General features: G+C 36.5%; 1 protein-coding gene across 1 annotated transcript in view; it reads left to right on the forward strand.

Annotated features, from left to right (window-relative positions):
• Nucleotides 1–26,366, forward strand: part of plxna1a (plexin A1a) — a 207,445-nt gene that overhangs the window by 105,106 nt on the left and 75,973 nt on the right. The window contains exons 5-9 of the mRNA XM_084099972.1: nt 5,812–5,912; nt 7,167–7,290; nt 8,870–9,023; nt 9,106–9,205; nt 15,738–15,852. Of these exons, the coding sequence (XP_083956098.1) occupies nt 5,812–5,912; nt 7,167–7,290; nt 8,870–9,023; nt 9,106–9,205; nt 15,738–15,852 (594 nt within the window). The remainder of the gene's footprint in view (nt 1–5,811; nt 5,913–7,166; nt 7,291–8,869; nt 9,024–9,105; nt 9,206–15,737; nt 15,853–26,366) is intronic.

The raw sequence follows: 26,366 nt of genomic DNA on the forward strand, positions 1-26,366 counted from the left end.
TGACAAGATGGAAGGAGAAACTGCCAGCTCTTCAGTTCACTCTATGTGTGTGTGTGTTCAAGTAGAAGTAAATGTATATGCTAGCAGTCACACGTTTGGACACACTTGACTACATTTTTGTTACATTTTGTTAGTCTCTTATCAAACCTGCAGTTATTTGATCAAAAATACAGAAAAAAACCCAGTAATATTGTGAAATATTATTACAATTTAAAATAATGATTTTCTATTTTAATACACTTTAAAATATATTTTATTTCTGTGATGGCTGAGCTGAATGTTCATCAGCCATTACTCCAGTCTTCAGTGTCACATGATCCTCCAGAAATCATTCTAATATGCTGATTTATTATCAATGTTGGAAACAGTTGCATTGCTTAATATTTTTATAATTTGTGATATTTTTTTCTTTGATTAATAAAAAGTTTAAAAAAAGAACAGCATTTATCTTGTATAACAATATACACAACCATTCAAAAGTTTGGGGTTAGTCATTTTCTTTTTTTTCTTTTTTTTAAAGAAATTAATACTTTATTCAGCAAGGATGAGTTACACATAAATATTAAAATAAAAAGTGATAAAAAGACTTATATTGTTAGAAAATATTTCTATTTTGAAAAATGCTGTTCTTTTAAACTTTTTATTTATCAATGAATCCTGAAAAAAAATATCACAGGTTCCACATTGATAATAAATCAGCATATAAATGATTTCTGAAGGACTGGAGTAATGATGCTGAAAATTCAGCTTTTCATCACAGAAATAAATTACATTTTAAAGTATATTAAAATGGAAAACCATTATTTTAAATTGTAATAATATTTTACAATATTACTGATCAAATAAATGCAGGCTTGAAAAAGAGACTTCTTTCAAAAACATTAAAAATAGTAATGTCCAAACTTTTGACTGGTACTGTACACACACACACACACATATTATTATACCTATTGTGCCGCGAGAACTGGTGCGCCCTTTGAATTTGAAGTGTGTCCAAATTTTGACTGGTAGTGTAAACATAACCACACAGGGAAAGACACTTCCAGCAATTAAAACCAAATCACAGTTCACCTCACAGCTGGACGAAGCTATTTATTGCCTTCACACACTCATAATTTTCATTCTTTTGCTAGCTTTTCTTCTCTGCTAGCCTCTTTTCCCGTCATTTTGCAATACTTAATTTGTTCTTTTTTCCCTTCTCACCGTGATTTTACTGAGGAGATCGTCCAGACGTGACATAGTGACCAAGCGAGCCATTCCAGATGCCAGATGTTGCCATGGTGATATACATAAACCATGCACGTTGCACACACACAAATCCTTGAATGTGTGCTGGTATTGATAAAGCAGGAGGTTTATTGAACTCGTAGCTGGAGACTTGCGTTCAATAACACTGCACCGTGAAGGCCGTTTCTTCTCGCATATTTGCCCTGTGAGAAACATGGATGGAATTTCGAGTTTGTTTTAGCATTTGACATATTTATAGGAGGTAAAATAAAGAGATTGGGAAATGAAGTGACTAAAATACTGAACATTAATTATGTTTTATTTCTTGTTCATCATGTTAACAGGGAGGTTGCTTTATATAACCCAGTCAAAAGCTACCATTTAAAACTAATTATAGAGTATTTTAAGTATGTAACCAAACTTGATCTTAAAGTAGGAGCTGTAGATTATAACTGTCTAAGTCGGTGACCAATATGATGGCAGTGACGTGCGGTTCCTCCGGAGGGGGCGGAGTCTGAATGTCAGCATACTGTGCTAATTAGACAAACTTGATTATACTGTCAAGTTAGTGCTTTGGAAAGTATGTCTGATATAATAAAACAATTCTTTTGTGGGTCTTGTTGCCACTCTTTTGATGAAGAGAGTAAAAAGAGAGCAGGAAATCATCAGAAAGAGAGAAATGGACAGATTTGAACACACACGTCTCAGTGTCTCTATAGAACATGTGCAGTAACCGCTAGTTCATGTCTCTTTAAAAAGAAAAAGCATCAAAATATTGTTTCATACCTCAAAATATAATGTTTCAAATTAAAACTTGACGTTAACCCTGATCAGTGAAAAAGAAGCGAAGAGAAACAACAGGGTGTTATATATATAATTGTAAAGTTTTGTTTTAATATTTTTATTCTCACTCAATTTATAATTTTGTCTGATACTAGAAAAGGTACTCTACCATTTAACATATATTTTTTTTAAAGAAATGAATACTTTTATAAATACTTTAATTTGAAACAAATGCTGTTGTTTTGAGCATTCTGATCATCTAAGAATCATTAAACGCTTTATGGTTTCCACAAACAGTTTTACCTGCTTTAAAAGCAATAAGCTACAAAAGGTTGTGAGTTACCATGATTTTACCATGGTTAAATAAACCCCCATAACTGTGGTAAAATCACTGCCTCAAGTTGGCTCATATTACACTTTGAAATATTCCTCCACACCAATATGATTAAAGACATCAATATTCCATATTTAATTAAATATTAAGTATATTTATCAGTCGAACTGTAGAATGTGTACAGCTATTACTAATATTACTAAGGTTTCAGTTGATTTATAGTCACAGGTGTGAATATTTTGACAGTTTTGGCTTTACAGATGTACTATAATTTCAAATTTGGTGTTACAGGTGTGTCCCGTCAGTTATATGACCGCAGATGTTGCGTCCCAGGATGCTGTTTATCATTGAAACAGTGTTGGGACTCTGACCCAGATTAAGGCCCTTTCACACCGGATGCGTAACGAAAAAGCGAATAGTTCGTGTGCGAATAGTTCGCGTCAAAACCCATCACATGAGCCGCGTAAACACGGTCTCTGTCTCTATCTTTGACGATTAGCTTTCTATCCCAAATGTAGTTTAGCCTGCTAGCCTACACAGCACAGGACTATACAACGACTATCACACAACATACTCACAGTCATGATAACCGAGTTGATCATTGTCCTTGTAGTATGCGATTGGCTGAAGCCTTTTCTGTCGCCGCAAAAGTAAAAAAAAAATCGACATCGAAACGAAAAAAAGTTGTTTTTTCGCCGCAGCACATTCGCGTTCGATGTGGAAGCACTCATTACACAAACAGCTGATCAAAAAATAAAACCATCGCGCGAATTATTCGTGCGTCAAAATCGCGTCCAGTGTGAAAGGGCCTTTAACCATGGACATTTACCCCTCAGGGCTTTCATTGGTTTGATGGCGATACATAATTTATGTTTGATGTGGGAGATATTCTTTAAGAAATGGAACCTATATTAGCAGAGCTTCACCTCTGTAGCTTGGCTTAATGTGGATCTGGAGTAACAAGTACTCTCACCGTGTACCGAGAAACAACCTGCAAATGGTTTTGGCCGCATGGAATCTCTCTCTTCTCTCATTCTCTTTCTTTTTTTCCCCCATTCATCCTCTCCCTCTGGGCTGTGTCTGGCTTCCTGGCCATGATCTATGGTTTCATCTGCCATTTCTTCTTTTGTGCAAGGCCAAATTGAAGATAGATGAACAGGGAGGGCTAAAAACGGGGGCGTTAAAAGAAAGAAAAGGCCTCCTAGTCTAGAAAGTTTGCTCTTTCTAAATTAGTGTCATTTTAAGGGGGGGAGGGGCAAAAGATTGACCTATTCATTTGGACTGCGTGTTCATGGAAAATGTGCACTTGCTCTCTGAGGTGTGTGTGTGTTTTGGGGATGAAAAAATAAGCCATCGATCATCACAGCCTCCTTTAGAGCATGACCAATTTTTGGCCCAAATTGCACAGATGGCGCAATTACATGCGGTGGGTTCGTCCAAACCTCACACAGAATAAAGAAAACACACCATCCTCAATTACATCTGCACGCCGTACGAATTCTGACAGGGATCAGGAACGAGGCGAGGAATTGCAAAAGTGTTAGCGATCGGTAGTGGCACACTTCACGCCATTATTATTGTTTTTTTTTAGTTAAACATTTTGTTTTATATAATTTTATATTTTAATTTCTATACTGTTATATTTATTTTATATTCAATCAAACTTTAATTTAGTTTTATTTTCTTCTTTTTACATTATTTTATATAGTAAAATGTTTTGTTATATATTATGCAATTTAGTAGTTCAATATTTTTTATATTATTTTATATTTATTTAACACTTTATTTTATGTTTATTATATTAATCATAGTTTGTCTTTTTCAGCATTTTATATTTTTTTTGTTTATTTTGACTTTATTTTATTGAAAAATTAACATATTGTATTTTGTATCTGTTTTTTATTTTGTTGCACTCTTATGAGGGGTCCAGGCTCATTTCAGAGCCACTGAGTTCGAACACAGCTGAAAGTTGCTACGCTTTCTGATTGAGATAATTTTCCATTGTGACCCAAATGCCTCGTGCCTCGTTTTGCAGATGTTATTTATATTTAATACACCCCTTGCTTCTCCTCCTCCTCCTCTTGTAGAGAGATGAATGGTTTCTCTTTCAGCCGTTTAAATAGAGAGGGATGAGAGCTCTCTCTCTCTCTTTCGTATGAATGGCTGCTGTATAATAGTCTCCAGCCCTGACGTTTAAACAAAGAGCAGAGGTAGGACACAATACTCAACTCTCCGATTGGAAAATCGGCTTAATTGAAATGTTCCAGACTCCGAACACTCCCTACCACAAAGAACTGCAATCTCTCATTCTTTTATGGCAGGCCCAAAAAAACCCAGAACCACAACACTTTGTATTTGATATGTCAAACTGTTGCATTAGTACTCCGTCGTCTGCCATTTTCTTTGTCTTTTTTTCTCTCCTTTTAATCCTTTTGTCCTTTCGTATTAGGCCTACAACCTTATAAATCACAACGTAAACACGGTATTTTGCACTTAAAACATTCTCACAACTTTGTCCACCACTTTGGACTTTATTTGAGCTTGTCGCAAGCATCCTATGATGCTGCCTATATAAATAAAAATGCTGTCTAGGTAGGGAGCTGTCTAGATTTGGAATGGAGTCAGTCTCCTGAGAGCCGATCGATTGCCAGTCAGACATTATGATGGCTGAATGAAACTAAATGAAAGTAGACATGTGTAGGTGGCTCTCAATATTTCTCTGCGAGTTTCAGCAAGCTGTTCTCTATGTTGGACGTTTGTAATATGCAAGATGTCTGTGTGAATGAGTAAGTGTGTGTTTGTTGAACTGCTGACAGTGATGGTGAATGTGGCAACCTCTGTTTTGGGCCGCAGTGCTCAGATTTCACAAAGCACTCTGAAAGCATCAAGCAGGTTGATCATTAGATATTTCCATCTGTCTGTCTTGCCATAGCAATGCCGTAATTGTGGGTTCGATCCAGCATGAACATGATAAAACGTATAGCCTACCTTGAATTCAAAGTAAGCCACTTTGGATAAAAGCGTCTGCCAAAAACAAAAGTAGTTTCCCACAACCAAAACTAAACTGCATCTATAAATGTGCACTAATATATACGGACGGAAACTCAACTTTATTTGCTCTAGACGCTAATACTATTTGATTCATTGCTCTTTCCTTTTTTATACTGTTTTTTAAAAATGGGGGATGGAATCTGTCAAATAATTTCTGTGGTATATAACATTATGCAACAAATCCTGTCAAATGATCTTAACTTGAACATTTCTCACAGAACACTTAGAGCTGATTCCAGTCAGAATATGGCATTAGCATATAGCTAAGCTAACTCCGTCTAACTGATACTGTGTGGGAAAGTAAAATTTTTTGTTAGATGGAACTATTTTCTAACTGCAACTGGAAATAAAAATACATGTTGAAATAAAAACTAGTGAGATTTTGAGAATTAATTCCGAGGCTTGTGTGTCTGTAGGTGAGCCGTGTGCCGGTGGAGAGCTGTGAGCAGTACAGCAGCTGTAGCGAGTGTCTGGCTTCTGGTGATCCCCACTGCGGCTGGTGTGTCCTGCACAGTGTGTGAGTAACTTCACCTCCTGACTCCACAGCTGCTCGCACACACATACACGCACGTTTACATGGCTATATGAATGGGGACATACTGTAGACTGTTTTGTTTTAATATAAAGCTAATTGCTTTGTTGACACTATGCTTGACGTCATATATACATAGATGTCTCATTAACGGCTGTTTCTAAGGGCCTCTATGTGTAAGCGGTCCGCCATATTGGAACGGTCAAAGCCGGTACGTGAACATTCGAGAGCAAGCTGACTGAGCGTCTGCAACCATAGTTTGGCAAATATGAACATCTATATCTGCAATAGACTTCAGGAGATGATTATGCTAAACTAACACAATACAAGAAGACGAAGGCCTGCACAACAGCTAACACGACATAAAAAGTTAACATCGTAAAAGTAAAAACATAAAATGTATAACCGGGCAGTTTCAAAACCAGAAGCTGCGCAATGTTGTCACATCATTGATTCTTACTGCGAGTAACGACACGCTGAACGTTCCAAGATGGCGGGTGCGCCGACGTGTCTGCCGTCTAAGTATACATATCTATTTGTTACGTAACAAGTTTACAGTGACAATTTGTCTGTTCATGCTCAAAATGCTTTGCTAAAAGACACAATAACAGCCAATCAGAACATATTTGATGTTTAATATATTAGTCAATGAGATTTTGGCTAAATAAAAAAAAAGAGAAACCAAAGCAACTTACAAAAGCATATTCAGTCAAAGTATGTACTATGCTTGATGATGAACTTGCTATTTGACTGTTATTCTAGCATTTTGTAAAGAGAAAAAAGTAAAGAATTAAAAAAAGAGTGATTTTTAAAAAAATACTTTTATTTAGGAATCATTTTTTCAACTCAGGGCATCCCTGGAAGGTTTTGTCAGTTTTAGCTAATTTTATAGGGACACATTATTATAGTTGCACAAATATTTTTGCTTTGTTTAGTTTTTGTAATTTTGTTTGGTTTTGGTTTGGACAAAAACATGAAATGCTTGATGAATAAACCCATCATGTTATGTCATGGAAATGATTCAGCAGTGCCTTCGGGAGTCTCTGAGGGTCCAGAAATCCTCCAGAACCCCTCATTTTGAACACTACTAAATTTTCCTTCCTCATCACACAACACAGCGTTACCTTCCGAATCTAATCAGCTTTCTGATAAAGTATGCGCTTGATCTCCCTGTTTGATTATTCTTAGAAATCGATAGTAATGGCGCTGTCCCTCCTGCTGAGTAATATTTGTGTTTAGATGTTCGCGTAAGGACCGCTGTGAGAGAGCTGATGAGCCCCAACGCTTCGCCTCCAGACTGGAGCAGTGCGTCCGACTCACGGTGCAGCCCAGCAATATTTCAGTCACCATGTCTGAAGTTCAGGTAAGTGTGTGTTTGTTTGTGAATGAAATCTCTTTTGTTGTGATCAGATTATTATTTGGATAATTGAAAAGGACAATAAAACAACAAGGTAAGAAAAAAAGCCTTATTAATATTACGTACATAGCTGAATGTGCATAACATAAACCACCAACGGTTTGGTTTATGTTATGCACATTCAGCTACAGGTATGTACGTAATATTAATAAGGCTTTTTTTCTTACCTTGTTGTTTTATTGTCCTTTCACAACATAAAAAAAAGACAACAGACACTTTGCTCTTGGTTTTTGCTCACCTAATTAAATTTATGGAAGCTTGTTTCCGCCACAGAATAAAAAATAAAAAAGGTAATTGCGACTTTTTTTATCTCGCAATTCAAAATACAGTCGCAATTGTGTTATAAAGTCAAAATTGCGTGATATAAAGTCGCAATTGCGTGTTCTAAAGTCAGAATTGTAAGAGATAAACTTGCAATTCTGAGGAAAAAAGTCAGTCTTTTTTTCTTAGAATTTGACTTTTTTTCTCTCGCAATTTCGAGTTTATATCTCACAATTCTGACTTTTTATCTCAAAATTGCGTAATATAGTCGCAATTGTGTTATAAAGTCAGAATTGCACGATATAAAGTCGCAATTGCGTGTTCTAAAGTCAGAATTGTGAGAGATAAACTCGTAATTCTGAGGAAAAAAGTCCTTTTCCTCAGAAAAAAAAGGACTTTTTTTTCTCTCGCAATTTTGAGTTTATATCTCGCAATTCTGACTTTATATCACGCAATTGTGAGTTTATATCTCGCAATTCTGACTTTATAACACGCAATTGTGAGTTTATATCTCGGAATTCTGACTTTATATCACGCAATTGTGACTTTATATCACACAATTCTGACTTTATCACAGGCACTTGTGACTTTATATCACACAATTCTGACTTTATATCTCGCTATTCTGAGAAATAGTCAGAATTGCAAGATTTAAACTCGCAATTGTGAGATAAAAAGTCGCAATTATCTTTTAAAATGTTTTATTCTGTGGCGGAAACAAGCTTCCATATAAATCAACCTTTTTAAAAAATATAAAAATATATATTTTTATTGATATAGATGATTTAACTTTTCAACCAAAAATAAAAGAAAAAATTATTAAATATTTTAATTTATTTAAAAATAATTTATCAATATGATTGATTTTGTGATAGTGATTGTAATGATATCTTTTGGATTATACTTGGAATCTCGAATTTCTCTTTCTCCCCCTTTCTTCTCTTCTAATCCCTATTAACAAGATAAGAAATGAAAGAAACGAAATGCAAAAAGTAACATTTTGAATCATCTGTCAATAAATGACAGAAATGTTTCAGCAAAGTATAAGCTTTCATGTAATATGGATTTGCATTTTGTGCTGTTAATTGTGATCAGATCTCTCTCTGACTGCACTGGAGACGCATCACGGCTAAAAATATCCAGACAGTAACTGGAAATGAAAGTCCAGGTGTCTTTTGTACAAATGTTCAGTGTTTGTCATGCCAATAAAGCACATTCAAATTGAAATCTGTTCTTGTCTCCTGATCTGTGTTCGGTCCTACAGCTGGTTCTTCAGGCTCAGAACGTCCCCAGTCTGGTTGCTGGCGTCAACTGTTCGTTTGAGGACTACACTGAGACGGAGGGACACATCATGGGGGGACGCATCTACTGCCTGTCCCCCTCCGCACGGGAGATCGCTCCCATCACACGCAACCAGGGTAAGGTGGTAAGGCACACTCTTTTAAAAGCCTCCATCCGCTTGTTAGAAAGCGCTGAAGCTCACTGTTTGTCTGCTGGCAGGTGACAAGCGGGTGGTGAAGCTCTATCTGAAATCCAAGGAGACTGGGAAGAAGTTTGCCAGCGTGGATTTTGTCTTCTACAACTGCAGTGTCCATCAGTCGTAAGTCTCACACGGGAAAGAGAGAAGGCAGCCTCCTGTCATCTTACTCTCTCCCTCTTTTTCTCTCTGTTGTGCTTTCGTTAAAACTAAGACAAGTTTATTTTTATGGGACCGTGCTGTGTGTGTGTGTGTGTGTGTTTACTGCTTCTGAGTGAGAGAGGGATGTAATTTTTGTGTGGTGTTAGCAGTTTTTCGCTGATATCAGGGATGAGATCACTTTTAATGTCATTTCATTAACGACATTTCATGAGCATCCCTGACTTCAGCCGTCCAGCTTTACTGCTCATGAGTTATATTCCCGCAGTTCTTACATCACTCGCTCTCTCTTGCTCCCATTCCTTTGCTGAAATCCAACCTTTCTCTGTTCTCAGATCAATGACAAATAAAGATGTCTGCAATGTTGAAAAGGGAAAAAAGTTCAAAGCTAGTCTGAAATGCATTTGTTTTGGTTTTCCCATTTTCCAAACATTCATAAAATGTAAACATTCTTACTTTGTTTAATAGCTCTTTAAAATGTTTAAAGATATTATTATGATAAATGATATATCTGTCACAGTTATGTTCAGTTAGTTTGTCTTCATGGACTTGTTTTCACATGTGTTCCTTTGTTTGATTTTCCCGCCAGTCATCAGTTGTCATGGACACTCATTTAATCATCAAACCTGTTTGTTATCATTTCATTATCTCTGTGTATTTAGTTCCTCTGTTTTCAGTCTTTGGTTGTCGGTCGATGTTTGCATGTTGTGTGTGTGTTTACCCCATGTTTCACACACGCAATGTTAAACCTTCTGTCTGTTCCTGTGTTTGTTGTAATATAAAAATCACACCGTATTGGATCCTGTCTACCTCCGTCTTCATCTTGTGACAATATCATGAATATCATAACTTTTTTTGGAATTGTTACATTTGACAACACAAACTAACTTTGCCATATCATAAAAAAGGTCCTTTATATCATATTTTTAAGAGCCTTACTGACCTTGACATACTGTTATTTCCTGTTTTATGATTTGTAGATAAATGACTACAATGTTGGTTATGCCACACTAGCTTTTATTTTGCACATGGTTATTATAGTTAACTAAAACTAAAACCATACTGTTGTTGCATGAAATAAAATAAATTGAACTGAAGTCAAATAAAATATAAAAAAACTTAGAAATTATTTTATTTCAGATAGCTGTCCAGGCAACATTTCTCATTTTCTTTTAGTTTAACTTGATGTACTAAAATAGCTTAAACTAAAACTTAAATAAAAACTATTTTAATTAAAAACAATTTAGACATATTAAAAAAAAACTAATAAAAATGACAAAACCACAAATCATAATTACTAAAACTAACTAAAATTAAAATGAAAACTTAAATAAAAACTCAAAATATTAATACAAACTATAAAAGTATCTCAATTATACTAAAATACTAATACTAATTTGGTGTACAAAGGTATTTCAATAATATTTTAAAAATAATAAACTTTAAAAATATTTTTTTTTACATATTTTTTATTTTATTTTAAAGTATTCTTTAATATATTTTTGAATCAGTTAATAATTGCATATTCATTTGATTGAGAACCATTTGATTAAGCCTTTCCATAAACCATACTGATGGCACTAGCATCGCTTCGTTCTGTTGACCCTATTTTCAGCCTCTCTCTCAGTCCCATGGCTCTTACTGTCTCCTCCTCTTCCTCCTCCTCCTCACATTCCCATCCCTCTCCGGATAGACAACAGGTTGTGCTCCAGGCAGGAGCGACTCCAGATGTTTTGAGCTCCAGTGTCTCTCGTCCTCTCCCGCTCTCATTCATTTAGTCAGGCTGTGTGCCCTTCGCTAGCTCAGCGTGCTTTGCATTAGCATGGCACCGACCCATTAGCAACACAGCCACTTCATCTAAAACTGGACGCGATGAAGTGCTCACCTGGTGCTCCACGTGTGTGTGTGTAAGTGTGACTAAGGCACACTATTTGGCCCTAGTGATCACTGGATGTGTGTATTGTGTGTGTGTGTGTGGCAGAGGGGCTCCTGCTTGGCACGGCAAATTACCCTGCTAGCTATTTACATGCAGTGTAACAATATTAGAGTTTAGCATGAGACGGGGGGAGGGAACGGCTTAATCGAGCATGTGAGGGACCCGATGCATTTTTAACAAGAGGAGCACGGAGTGAATAAGGAGGGAAAATCAGAAAAAGACGGATAGATGGTGGCTTTTGTTGAAGCGATAAAGCACTCGCGAGGCTGAAAGGTTAGCTGCAGCTCGTGCATTTTAATATGAAAAGAGCCCATGCATGTGGCACAGGAGACACACACTGTTGAATAGACTGCCCTCTCTCTTTTGCGCGCGCGCGCGTGTGTGTTACAGCCTCAGGGTTGGCACCATGTAATTCTGATTTCCTGTCTCGTGAGACTCATCATTATCATTGTTTGCTTAGCATTAGACTTGTATATTCCGAATATATAATGTGGAGGTTAACACACTAACAGTTTTATTTTTTTTGTAAATTTGAATACACACACACACACACACACACACACACACACATATGCGTGTGTGTGTGTGTGTTTGTATTCAAATTTACTAAAAAAAATAAAACTATTAAAAAATTGTATTGCACCATAATTTTTATACCAAAGTTACATTGCATATTTATTTATTTATCTTGGATTGGCACCACGTTATTGTGACATCTGATTTCCATGTGTCAAATGTATAATATACAGGTTAAAACATGCTAACAATTTTCTTTCATTTTTTTATACATTTGAATACAAACACCAACAGTAATAAATTAACAATAATTAATGTAAACATACCTTTTAATCAATTTATTATATTTTATTGCACCATAATTTTTCAACTTAAATTGTTGCATAATAATAATAATAATTTCATTTTAATTATTTCATTGTGCCATAATATATCTTACATCCATCTATTTATTTATTTATTATTTTGTTGCAAGAACTTTATTAGCATTGTAAATGGACTTAATTTTGGCACAAAATAGTTTGTTGACAGTTGAAACACTTGAAATTGTTTGAAACAATTGTTTCACAGTACTGGCAGTAAGGAGGATGGCATGAGGCTTTTGAGGTGTGTGTCAGCAGTGATGGGTTGTAACCTAGGCGCCTCTTCAGGAAGTAACATCTGAATAATACAAGATCAAAGTGTGCCAATGTGATATTCATTAGTGGATGCTTCCCTACGCCTCTCTCTCTTTTCTCCTCTCTCTCTCCTCTGTTTTGCTCTGCTCTCCTCTCCTCCCTCCCTTTCTTTCTTTTTCTGTTCCTTTTTGTCGTTTCATCCTCGTTTTTCTCCTTTTCTCACCCTCGGTTTCTTTTCCACTGCCTTAGAATCTCTCTATTTCTGTGCGTCAGGTTCGGCTGGTCCGTTAATTCAGCGGCTCTTGTGTCTCATGTAGTCAGAGCAGAGTGAGGAGAAAGCTTTATCATGCACCAGCAGCGGACGTGAGCGTAAGCCTTTGAACATTTGGCACAGACAGGGGAAGAGGCATAGAGAGCACTTCTCGCCTCTTTGTGATGCTCTCGCTGACCGAAGAAGCCTTTTCATGATAGGAGAAAAGCACGGTCCGTCTGAGGAGAATTCGGGAGCGCTGAGCTACATGGAGTTTGCGGAGTGTGTCTTAAAATACTGAGGAAGTGGCACTCTTGTGTGGACTGTACTTCAACATTTGAGTTGTAGAGCTTGGATGCCCAAGCATTTGTTTTGTAAATTAACTGATTCAGATTTATTCAAAAGTCGTCCAAGTCCCTGTGTATTTCATTTCCTTTTATGACATTCAAAAGTTTGGGATCGGTAATGTTTTTAAATGTTTTTAATCGAAGTCTCTTATGCTCACCCAGGCTGCATTTATTTAATCAAAAATACAATAATATTGTAAATGTAATATTTCTAGTATTGCATTAGTATTGCATCCTTCTCATGGGCATTTAATCATTTTTGACTTTTCAGTCTTAGTTAAATCTCTTTTTTGGCTAATTTTATCTGTAAAAGAAAACGTGCCTAATAATTCTGCACACATGAATATAAGGCATTATTCATTTCTAGCCTTCATGAACAAGTATATATTGCTTATAAATGATTAAATACAAAAATTAATAGTAATTATTAAGATTAATGTGGTTTGGAATTGGTAAAATGTGCCTGGAAAAAAATATGATCAGAAAATCAACGCGCCTAATAATTCTGCACGCACTGTATAAAGATAAAAAGAACAGCATTTAACAGCATTGATAATAATGAAAAATGTTTCTAGAGCAGAAAATCAGCATATTAGAATGATTTCTGAAGGATCACGTGACACTGAAGACTGGAGTAATGATGCTGAAAATACAGCTTAGCATCACAGGAATAAATTACATTTTAAAATATATTCAAATAGAAAACAGTTATTTTGAGTTGTAATAATATTTCACAATATTACTGTTTTTACTGTATTTTGGATCAAATAAATACAGCCAGGGTAAGCATAAGAGACTCTGTTTAATAACATTTAAAAAATCGTATTGACCCCAAAGGCCGTTTTTTTTTGCCATTGAGTGAAAAAGTGTCCATATATATATATATATATATATATATATATATATGGCACAGAAAGTACTCACTCCACCTGTACAGTTGTGTAATGGTTTAGAAGTACTGCACAAATCTGTTTCTACTTCTTATGTCAAGCTCAGTTCATTCTGAAGTTGTATGAAGTATGCCGAATGCGTGATAAGAAACTGCTCCCACGCAACTCTTCTGTTATGACTTTTTGAGACGGGTCTCTGAGACTAGAGTACAGACCAGCGTCCTTGTCCTCCTCTGCCAAACGGCAACAAAATCTTCCTCTGTATCCATAGCAACAAAGCAAACCTACACCTTTGTCTCAGTGCGATGTGTGGAAAGTTGACAGATCAGTGTTGTTTGTGACGTGTCTGGCGTTCTTATTTTCTTCACCTTGAGGTGCCAACTCTGTCAAATGTGGGCTCAGTTGTTAAATGTCTTAAACGAACAAATCATCAGTGTTGCTGATGTAAATGTCACTTTAAACTGTTGAATGTGAAGCTTTGGTCATTTACTTTGTGTGATACCTGAATGAATGGATAGTGTTTGTGTGTTTGCGTCTTATCTTTTGGTTTCTTTTCCGTTGCTGTTTGATGAGAGCGTTAGTTCACTCTATCTTTCCGACATGTCTTTGATCTGTCTCAATCTCTGTCCATCTCACATCACCCGCTCTTTGTCACCTCTGCTTGAAAGATGGAAAGAGAAGACATAAAAGAGGTAGATTTGTTTGAAAAACCATCTTGGTAATAGGGTTTAATGGACGGTTACCAGGGCATGAAACACCTCGGATATGCATTTAAATACGTCATTAACAAACAACTATAGTTGTTCAGTTCAGTTTCATACACACTGCGTAGGATCTTTGTTCATGCTGAAATGATATTGAACAATGTTTATTTATTAGGATTAACCTCTGGAGATGTACCATCTTGTTTTCGAGGGGGTCCTAACATACAATGTAACACAATCACAACATCATAAAAAAAAGAATCATATTCGTACATCAAGTAAAAAAGGTGTAAAAAAGGCACAAAGTATTGTTAAAAAACTGGGATAATGAAAATAAATACATTTGAATATAAATTGATGACAATGAATATGTCTTCTTGCATTCAGGGATGACCATTGGAGTGCATCATACATTGCACGGTGATGAGTAAAAAAAGAACATCCCAAAACAAATCTGCAAAGTCTATTATATGCTGTATTAAACGAAGCAAGATCTAATTTTAATGTTGTTTGATAAACATCATCACAATAATCAAGGGTTGGAAATATTAGTTTCTTACAAACATTGTATGAAAAACAATTTTGTGATTGATGTAAAATACTAATTCCAAAGTTGACTTTGTGTTAAACATGATTAATATGTGATTTAAAAGAAATCAAGCCACACAAGATATAATAATATCAGCTTTATGCAAAGGAGTACTTTACATGATAAAACACAAGAACAAGTTTTGAATTTAAGTTTCTGTCTAGAACCCAAAATCATTATATAGGACTTAGTTTTATTAAACACTAATTAATTATCCAAAAGGCAATCTTGTAAAATATTAAAATCATACTGAAGAGATTGAGTTTGTAGAGAATCAGCATTATATACAGTATATGACAGTATCATCAGCATACCTTTTTGAAAATGAATGGTCGATTATTACATAAATGGAAAAAAAGAAGTGGTCCCAGTACTGAGCCTTGAGGCACACCTCTTTGTTGAATCAAAAAATCTGATTTATTCCCATTTAGGACAACACATTGTTTTATATTATGCAAATATGAATTAAACCACAAAACTGCATTTTAATTGTGCTAAGTGCCAAATTCCAATGCTGATGAAAGAGAAACATGAGTATGTTGTGTGGAAATGTTATGCTTTAAAACAGAATGCGTATAATAGAATGAGTAATTTTGCAGTTAATAATGAAATAATAATCTCTTTCTCTTGCTGTCTCCTCTTGATAGGTGTCTCTCCTGTGTGAACGGCTCCTTTCCATGCCACTGGTGCAAATACCGACACATGTGCACCCACAATGCCAACGACTGCTCCTTCCAAGAGGGCCGCGTCAACATGTCTGAGGTCAGTCTGTCTAATACAATGCATACATTTACATGCAACGCCCTTTCAGTGCACAGCTCCCTTTCATTTCATAGAAAATTGCTTTTCATGTTTGCGACCCATCACCAAAAAACACAGGGGTGCAGATGCACACATGGGCGGTCATGTCCCATTTGCAAGCGTTGTTCTTTTCGCGCTGGCTTTGTGTAAGCAGCTGTTCTAAGGAGAGCGGCACTGGATTAATGCACTTATAAACGGCACTGACTGAATGACTATGCAAATTGTATCGTGTTGTACATTTACAAATGCTACATTTGCATAAAAACCAATATCAATCACATCTCACCCTCCTTTTCTCATGAGCGCTGGAAGTGCGAGAGGCGGCATTACGCGTGTACAGTGGGTTATGATTACTGACACGCACACGCATCAATCCTCCACATGCCCGTTCTCGACTGCCGAAGTCGTCTCAGGGGAGCATTTGTATCTCAAACCGTTTCGAGTCGACCAGGGGGCTGTTCATGCACTCTGCAGCTGTTAAACAGTGCTTTTGCCGTTGAGAGGGGCATTTGGGTGTGATGTACGCAAATGTTTATAATTTTACACACAGCCTTATCGGTGTTCATTCCCAAACACCTTCCTAGTGTGCTGCAGTATCCACATCAATATTAGTTGATCTTGAGGATTACAGCTCAATGCAGAGCCCATGAATTTATTTGTATTATTGTGCACAAATAGTTTAATTTAAGTCTTATTTTGTACGCCTAATATTGTTATTATTATTAATTTATTCTCATTATGTATTTTTTTATTTTTTTATTATTATTATTAAATTCTTCAAATGTGTGATATGTCTACCTTTATATTGACATTGAGTTAATTCATAGGATGTTTTATAAAAATGTTTTTTTCAGAATTAGGCCTTGAAGGAGCGAGATATTTTGACATTATATTCATTTTCCTTTTTATGATTCATGTATCGTTTTCTTTATATTTATGTTGATGTTTGCATGGATTGTGAATAGATTCTACATTAAAGATCATTGCTCATCGCAATGTGCTGCAAAATGTCTTTAACCCCTTTATCCTTGACTGTATTCGTCATGTGTAATGGCCTCGGTAGCTTTATTGATTTTGTAAAATGGTTACTGCATAATACAAGTCATGGACACAATTTTTCATAAAAAAATTATTTTATTAAGCAAATTCATTGCTTAAGTCGCTCTGGTTCAAAGCGTCTGCTAAATGAACAAATGTAAATGTAAATTCATTAAGTATCATCCTTCCTCTAGAAAATTCTTTCTTTGACAGTTAATATTTTGTCTAGATATGCTGCTGCATGATTGATTTGGACATTAGCTAGATGTCATTACATCATAACCTGAATTCAGTAGCCTAAACTGCTTCAGTGTGACCATGAAGAAGTTGCCATGGACATGTGTAAAGACTAATAAACACTGGAAGAGATGCTCTTGACATGGAGGTTGGTGGTATTTGGTGTTTATTGGGTGGAGGATGAAGGTGAGATAGTGGCAGGGTTTTGTGGGTGAAGGTGTGGAATTGAGGCAGGGAGTGAAGGATTGGTGTTTCACATCTGGTATCTTCAGGTAGCGCCGGTTAATAACTAGTGGTTGAAGTGAGATTTCGGAGATTGCTTTTCATTATTCTCGACAGTGGGGTCTCAAAAGCGAGCGAGGTGCCTACCTAGACAGCATTTCTGGGAATCATAGGGGCAATCTTGTGATGACTACAAACATAAACATAAGGTTAACACCCATGCTACCTGTAGTCATTCCTCAGTTCTACTTTAGCTTATTTACTGGTCCAATCAATCAATCAATCAATCAATCAATCAATCAATCTTAATTAATAATTATCTATCTATCTATCTATCTATCTATCTATCTATCTATCTATCTATCTATCTATCTATCTATCTATCTATCTATCGCGTTCCATCCATCCATCCATCCATCCATCCATCCATCCATCCCTCCATCCAAATTCAGTTCACACAAATACGGCTGAAAATACAGTTCCCACAATCCCTTTCCAAATGTCTTTATCTCTGTCATTATTACTGCTCAGTCTGTGAACAACCATTCCTTGAAAAGTAGCCAAACATCCTCTCGGAGACATGAAAGATAAACCGTTCAGCCACCAATCGTAATGAGTCACATTTGCAAATCAAATGTAAATAAATCAACATTCGCCTGACAGCGGATACACAGTGGGACACATTAAATCTGACCAGGTGGAAAATTGCTTCAGTAAGCCCCACTTGAGGAATTCACAAGGAGAAATAAACAAACATATATATATATATATAAACAAACAAACAAACACACAAATAGAACCGCCAACACACTTGTTCCAGCATTCTTTATTTGTGAACCCAGCTGTCGACCAGTAGCTCATTTAGTCACACTTGGACAGCGGTTTTACCCTTTGCTAGTGCCAAAAGTGCATTTCACAGACCCGCACAGAAGGTCGTGCTGAGCTGCGTTTCAGCATCATTTTTGGAATAATGGTGGGGTGGGTGTACACCACGCTGTTCTCTGTTTCCAGCCTATATAGCATTTGTTCTCACGCTGACATGCTCATAGTGTACCAACATTGATTGTCCGTAAATGGACCAGAGAGACTGAATGAAAGCTGCTGACCAACCTTGGGAACTCAACATTGCCGTAGTATCTTTTGGTTTTCTCCTGCGTCTCTTTTTATCCAACCCTATTGAGACAGAGCCGCCCAGTCCATAAGCGTAATGAATGGAGTTTGTTTTAAGGATGATGAAACTGGTGTTACGGCTGCGTTCTCTCCCTCATTTGAGACTCATTAGTGTGCGTCTCCGATGAGACAAATGGGGGTTTTGATAAATAAGTCATGGGGTGGTATATCACCAAGGAACTCCTCGATGCTCCCGCGGGAGCTGTATGATTCAGTAATGCTCTGCCTTGTGTTTGCTCTTATAAACAAAGACATGTCACCCATGATAATAGCAGGAAAAGCAGAGGATTGTGGGGGTGTTTGTCATCAGCCCGGGTGCATATGTGATTTTAAGACTTGTATATACAGTGGCTCTCATAATTCATACAGAGCTGTTAGCATTAAAAGCTTTCTGCTTAAAGCTATTGTACCTACATTGCTTTTTGGTAATAAAATAACTCGGCTCTCTGCAAATATTTTATTCTTAGTGTTTCAAAAGCTTTTCTGGGTGGTGTGAGTACATAAGACTGTAATATAGTTGTCTGCAGGATGATAATTCAAAGAAAGCCTACACAGACACCAAAAACAAAGGAGTTTTTTTGTCTTCATGAAAGAAAGGTATATTCTCAGGCTTTTACAGCCTCAGTTCTAATCAGTATAACTAATATACTGCTGCCAAATAGGGAAACTGCACAGCTGAGCCTGATCAGAGAATTTTTTTATCAGGACTTCCGTCGTGTTTATACTTTCTTCCTTTTCGCTTTGAGGGACTTAATTAAAAATGAGAATACATTTAGATTTCACTTCAGTTTGTCACGAGAGCCCATAATTACCCTTTTAGATCATTCATAATGTCTGTGATTGGTTCATAAAGCTTGAAAGGGATTTCAAACTGTTAAAACAAAAGAAACTGTCTGAACAGTGTACACTGAAAAGTTATGTCTTTGTGAAAGTTTGTAAAAGTAAGTGGTTGACTAAAAACATTTTACCCCATTTCTATATTTCTAATACTGTATATTCATGCAAAATAAGTATCTCAAGAAAATGAAGGCTATTTCAGTACAATTAAGATTTTGGCATTATTTCCATGACAATTATGCACATTTCATATTACTGTAATGCGAAAATAAATAACCCCATTCTCATTATTGTAACACAAAATAATGATATTTATGCAGATTTATGCTGGTTAACATTAATGAGAATCTAATCAAAATCACCATTAAGAATAATGAGAATTGAAAAAAAAATAAATATTATTTAGGGATAAATGTGACTAATTGTCATGGAAATATCCGTAGAATAAATAACAGTCCTTAAATAAGCTTTATTTTTTATGAACAATATACTTTATTTTACTGTGTGTGTGTACATGTGGTATATACACTATGGAGTTTTTTCGGTTCCTTGCCACTGTTGCCTTTGGCTTGCTCAGTTGGGGATATTTTGGGGATATTTAATTTTATTCTATCAATCAATAAATTCCACTAGAAACAAACTTTGTTGTATTATTTTATTTTAATACTGTGAAGCTGCTTTGATACAATCTGTATTGTGAAAAGCGCTATACAAATATATATAGGTGTGTGTATGTGTATATGTAGGCTATATGTATATGTGACCTGGAGATGTCTTATCTCACATGTCTAAACATAGTGCCATGTTCCATTTTGCAGCATGTTAGTATTCCATTATGTAGGACGTGGTGCTTTTGTGCCAAATCTTATTTTAACCTTCAGTCTGTATGCCTGTATGTCTTTTATAGAACTTGAATAATTGAAATAAAACATACAAACATCGTATTCATAAATGACCTTCTTACAGTGCCAGCCATATATTCCTTACCCACCTTTGGCTCTAAACTGAATTGCACTTGTTCGATCTGGCCTTTGTTTCTTATTGCATGTGGAGAGCAGCATCCACTTCTAGCATCCAAATTCCATCCAGCTCTGATTTACCGTCTGTCCCGTTTGGCTGTCAGGTGTTTCTTCATCCTTCGCTCTCTCTCTCACTCACTCTCTCACTCAAATCTCTGCCCAGCTCCCTCAAATACTCTGCAAATTCCCGTCTCCCGTGCCTCTGATCCCAGGCACTGGCGCTGACAGCACTGCACTACAAACAGCCGAGGATGGAGCTTTGAGAAGCCAGTCTCTGGATCAGTATTCCAGCGGCCGTGCCAAGAGCGCATGCCTCACCTCGTGTCATTTCAGTTCCCTGAGCTACTCCATATCAAATGCCACCTTCATCCTACCCAACGCCTCATCCTCCCGGGATAACAACGATGAGGTTTCACTGTAATTAATCAATTAATCAGAAAGGCAATTAGCAGAAACGGGGACCCTGCCATGCACCCTCACCTTTGTTGTTTGATGCCGGTCCATCCCGCTGTGTTGCAAGTAGAGCTCAAAGCACCGCGGTTCCCGTTCTCTCTGGCACTGGGCCTCTCGGAGGGATCTAAGGCTGCCACTGATCTGTGGCTTTAATTATTCAAAGTGTATTAAATCTTAATTTCCAGATGCCTCAGCGTCTGTCTGCCTAATGGAGACCGAAGATGAATTTTACATTCAGGAGTCAAGGAGATGGCGCTAGCACTCGCGAAGTCTTGGGTGGTGCCCAAGGATACGGGGCCAGGACCAGGTTTCTCATGCTCTTCTAACTCAGTCCAGTGCTACTGGGTTCTTAAAGGATTTTTTTATTGTATTTTTTTACTGTATTTTCTCAGACTATAAAACCCTTTTGAGGATAGAAGACGAGGTTTCAGTGAATTGTTGTGTTGTCATGTCTCAGAGACGCTGTGTGTTTGGATGCGAAAGCAAAACTGATTTTGCTTTCAGAGGTCAATCAGAGGTTAAGAGTTATTTACAAAGGTGTTCCTGAGCAGTGCAACCAAAAAGTTTGCTTGTGCACAGCGCATTTTACACTGGACAGCTTCCTGAACCGGGGAGAGACAACGCCGGCTCTATACAAAGACTACTTTCCACTGTGAAACTATCTGTTCAAGTTGTGCTGGCAAAGTTGGTTCCGATCGATCGGCTTGATCATCTGCATTTTCAGAATCCGACTCGAACTGACACGGTAAAACCTACAACATTATTATTAACTGTGTGTTATGCTTTAGAAGCTTTGGAAGCTGAAGCTTGCGGTTATGCTAAGGGACGTTACATTTCCGACACGCGCTTGGGGTGTTTGGCCAATCACAATTCACTGGGTCTGCTGGCCAATCAAGCGCACTCTGAGCTTTTCGGAAGGAGGGGCTTTGTAGAATTTAGCACGTTTCAGACTGGGTATAGAGGTGCTGCAATAGTGGACAGTATGTTTTTTTTATTTTTTTTTATTTTTACATATTAACCTATTCTATTACACCAATAAAGAAAATAATTAACTTTTAAAATAGCATCATATGACTTCTTTAACTGCTACTCGTGTGTTTAAAAGAGTGCTTTAGTTGTTAGCATGTCTGCATAGCCAAATCATCTCAGATAAGTTGCGTCTTGACATTAATTGCCTTTTTTCAATTAGTAATAGCAATTAGCCTCTAGGATGGGTCAACTTGTTTACTAGTCATCCAACAACCAACCTTATAGATTTTTGCGGATAATTTACTGATATTTTTTGTTCATTTTCATATTTTTTTTAGTGGTGCCGTTTTATTTAGTTTGCTGAAAGCGTGTTGTGCTTTAGCTGTTAGCATGCTTGCATTGCAAAATCATGTAAGAGATGGACGTCCATGTCATCTCTTGCTCTGTGTTTTTTTTTAGCATAACCACAAGCATTATGATTTCAAGGCAGCATGCCAAATTTAATATTTTCCTAAAAATAGCAAAGAAAAGCAATCAGTCCAAAGCAGGTGAAACCAAATCTAGCCTATTCCTTTAGACTGATTAGTATTTCAAAACACCCACTGACTGAAAAGTCCATTTTAAAATCGACGTTTCCCTAGTAGCCATTTGGAAATTTCTAATATAAAGTATATCACTATGAGTAACAGGTCTCCAGTTTTAGTTTGATTTATGCCACATCTTGCTAAGTTTTGAGTGGCGCTCTATTTTCCAGCCCCATGTGGGCGGACACTCTAAAGCCCTTTTAGACTTCAAAGTCCCTTTCATTCGACAACAGCCTCATCTTAGAGTGGATGGATCCATGAGTTGTTTCCCCCTCACCGTTTGGCCCTTACTAGTCAACGAGCTCCAGACTGCCTAATTAGATGACAGCCTAGTTCCTCATCTGTTACCCTGAAAAGACTTGCCAAAATATGTAATTAAAATGCTACTAGGATTTAAAGTTTTTTGGTGATGCTGCCCTTAAATTGTTGATAGTAATTGGTTAGACATAATAACAGGCTTTAGCAGCTCAGTCAATAGTGATACTGCATAAACTACCGGCTAAAGCAGTGCTGTTGTTTCTACTATCCTAACTGTAATGATCCTCAGAACTAAACTTTTAGGATGGCAAGAACAATAGCACCACTTTAGTCGGCTCTTAACGAAATTCATGTACCATTTAAAATGTCTTAATTTGGAGGCTTTTCTTATCAAATATTGAGATATGTTTGATTATTTTAATTAATTATTCAAAACATAATTAATTAAGAGATGGTATTCCAAGAATACTATGGTGGTACCATGTCTAAAAAAAACATAATACCATAGTGCTTTTTTAGTATGTTTGTGCTGCACTTACAAAGAAGTACTGAGTGATTCTCATATTCACATACCATGGTATATTTACCAGGTTACCTCCAGATATTTCATAGAATACCATAGTATTACCATGGTTCTTTTCTTTCTTTTTTTTTATGTGTAGAACATTCGTCTTTTAATGTTTCAACCACAAAATGTGTTCCTATGCGATTTTAAATCAATTTCCAACTCTGAAGCGAGGGAATGTGAATGGTCCACAGAAGTGGGCTGTGTTTGCAGTGTGGGCTTTGCTTAACGCTCCATGAGCAGCGTCTCTGCATCGCCCCACAGGTTCTTTCAGACTGAGAGAGAGAGAGAGAGAAGTAGAGAAGTAGAGAATGTGAGAGAACGAGGAAGAAAAGAGCAGCAGATATCATGTTTTGCTTGCAGGAGCATTGCTAGAGGCAGCAGTTGAGCAAAACAAACAGCAGACTAGCAGAGCAGTGCTGCCAGATCCCAGAGCCAAAAAACAGCCCTCCTCTTTCCCTCAGCACGGCTTCCCAACAATACTGTACTGCATCTCTCTGCGCTTCCATGTCCATTTCATATCAAACCTCAGCTGCAGGTCCGTTTGAAATGTTATTCAAATTACATGATGTGCTGAGTATTTCATCGAATTAATTCAATATATGTCAGTTTTTGCTAGGAAAAGCCACTAAATTAAGATGTAGATGCACACTAACATCTTGCACCATGAGCACTGTGTTTTGAATATGCCGTGTGAAGTTTAAAAGCAAGTTATCAATTTTGAAAAACACGTCACGAGACCTCTGTCATGTTAGGCATATTATTATTTATTTTATTTAGATTATTGTTTTTATTTTACATATTATTACAATTTTATGAAAAAGAATATGCATCGTTATATTGGTATTCACTTTAACTAGAAGCTTCTAAACCATATTTTACTGCATTAAACATTTTGAAACTAATTTGCAACAATGTTATATGTAGCCAAATCTATTTTATTTATTTTTTTAAATGTTTTTTCTCTGACAATTAGGTACGTTAACGGTATTAGTTTGTAACTAAAGGATAAAATAACATTGTTTGAGTTATTTTTGAGTTAATTTCATTTTATATTTTATTTATTTATTTATTTATTTATTTATTTTTATTTATTTTTATTTAATTTAATTTTTTTTTTTTTTTCTGATAATTATCCAAGTTCTCAGAGATATGCAAAGTAACCTTATCCTGGAATTTTCTAGCACTCCATGCATTCATTTAAAAGCAGTATAGTACCGTGTTAAATATTGCAGCAGAAAGTGCAGTGGAATGCTTCAGCATCAGTCTGATGGATTTGAGTTTTCTAACTTGAACATGTGAGTTTGCTCCGAGCTCATTCCCACTATGTGATTCTGCGCTGTGGGGGCGCACACTGCATGATAACCTGGATTCCCGGCTCACCGGAGCCGCAGTCATTTCAAAGCAAATAAAGGCAGTAAGAAGGAGAAAACGTGAAACACTTCAAAGGAATCCCCACGGTACACCATTATTCCATTGTGCTCAGCAAGTGTGCCATCTGATCTGCTCTTTCAACCCTGTTTTGACACCTGTCAGGGTACTTAATAAAATAGTTTCCCACGTTTGCTCTTTTTTTCCATTTTGCTTTAGCTCTTGTGCTTTCTTACAGTCTGATTATTCTTAAAAGTAGTATTATGGTCCTACGGTGATTAATATCTGATGGAAAAAGTATAATACATTGAGATTACCATATTAATGTGCCATGATATCATTAAATTACAAAATATCATTAAATGATCTATATGCACAAAAAAGCGTACAATGGTACTTTTTACAGGAAAGGTACACTTTAAATGCTGCCCTTTTCATCTCCGTTCTGTTTCTCTTTCATTCCTTTTTCCTTTCCTTTTTCTTTCTCATTCCCTCTCAAACGCAGATTTCCATTTTTCCGTGGGGGTGGACTCACATCTCTTCTAAAAGGCATCCCTTCCTTATCAGATGGTTGGAGCGTTTCATTAAATGTGTAGTTTACGGCTATCTTTTCTCCACCTGTGTGTTTTGATTGCCGAAACGAATGGCAGAGCCACAAGCAAAGCGTCTCTCAGCACCAGTCAGGTGGTTTAGCATGACCAAGACCAGCTCCCGCTCTCCTCTGATTGGTTCTCAGTCGCTCTTATCATTTCTCCCTTTTGCCTCACACAGTTGCGAGCTGAATAGACGTTGTTAAATGACATTGTGTCACGTTTGCAGATTATTTTCGGAATGAAGCCAAACTAATCATGGTAATTAGATTTCATGGCAGTTTATTGAAAAAACAAACAAACAAACAAACTTACAAACAAGCTGAGTGTGAAGGGATAGCAGAACTAATGATGAACTAATGATGCCAAAGCATTTGTCTTTGAAGATATGCCCAATTTTATGTCCCTTGGAAACTAATATGATGGTAAATAAAGCAGAATCGAATATACAGAGTGGCTCTTTAATTTGTAATATACTTCTACCATAATTTCTTTTGTAACAATCATAATGTACCACTGTACTGTTAAGAACATGCCCAAGTCATTGTTCACATCAAAACCAAAAGAAAGAATAAAAGAAAGGGCTAATTTTGAGACTGTTAGGACTTTTTTTGTACTGCAGCATTCTATATATAGAGATAGATGTATAGATAGATAGATAGATAGATAGATAGATAGATAGATAGATATAGACACACAAACACACATATATTTGTATGTATGACATTTATAGCATGTGTGTGTATATAGATGGATGGATATTAAAATAAAACTATGATTATCTAATCAACAATAATTTGACTACATATAACATTGTTGCAAATTACATTTAAAACACATAGTACAGTATGTATTAAAACGCATATAATGAGTACTGGACTATTCATGAGTTTCAGCCAGTTGTTTGTAATAATTGTTTGTAATGCCATGTTTTTCTTGGCATGTGCTTATAATTCAGCCTTTGAAAACACAAGTATTTAGTATGCAGCCATCATGCTACACGTAACCGACTGTTACAAGCAGCGAAAACACATTTCCTTTTAAACCTCTAGCAGTGATATAGATTTGGGTTTGTGTGCTGCGTTCTTAGGAAACTGATAAGGGCTCTCTGTGCTCAGCATACAGGCCTTTATTGACTCTGAACAAATTGCACCTTTTCATT

This window comes from Abramis brama, assembly GCF_963993115.1.
Source record: "Abramis brama genome assembly, chromosome: 22".
Classification (NCBI taxonomy): domain Eukaryota; kingdom Metazoa; phylum Chordata; class Actinopteri; order Cypriniformes; family Leuciscidae; genus Abramis; species Abramis brama.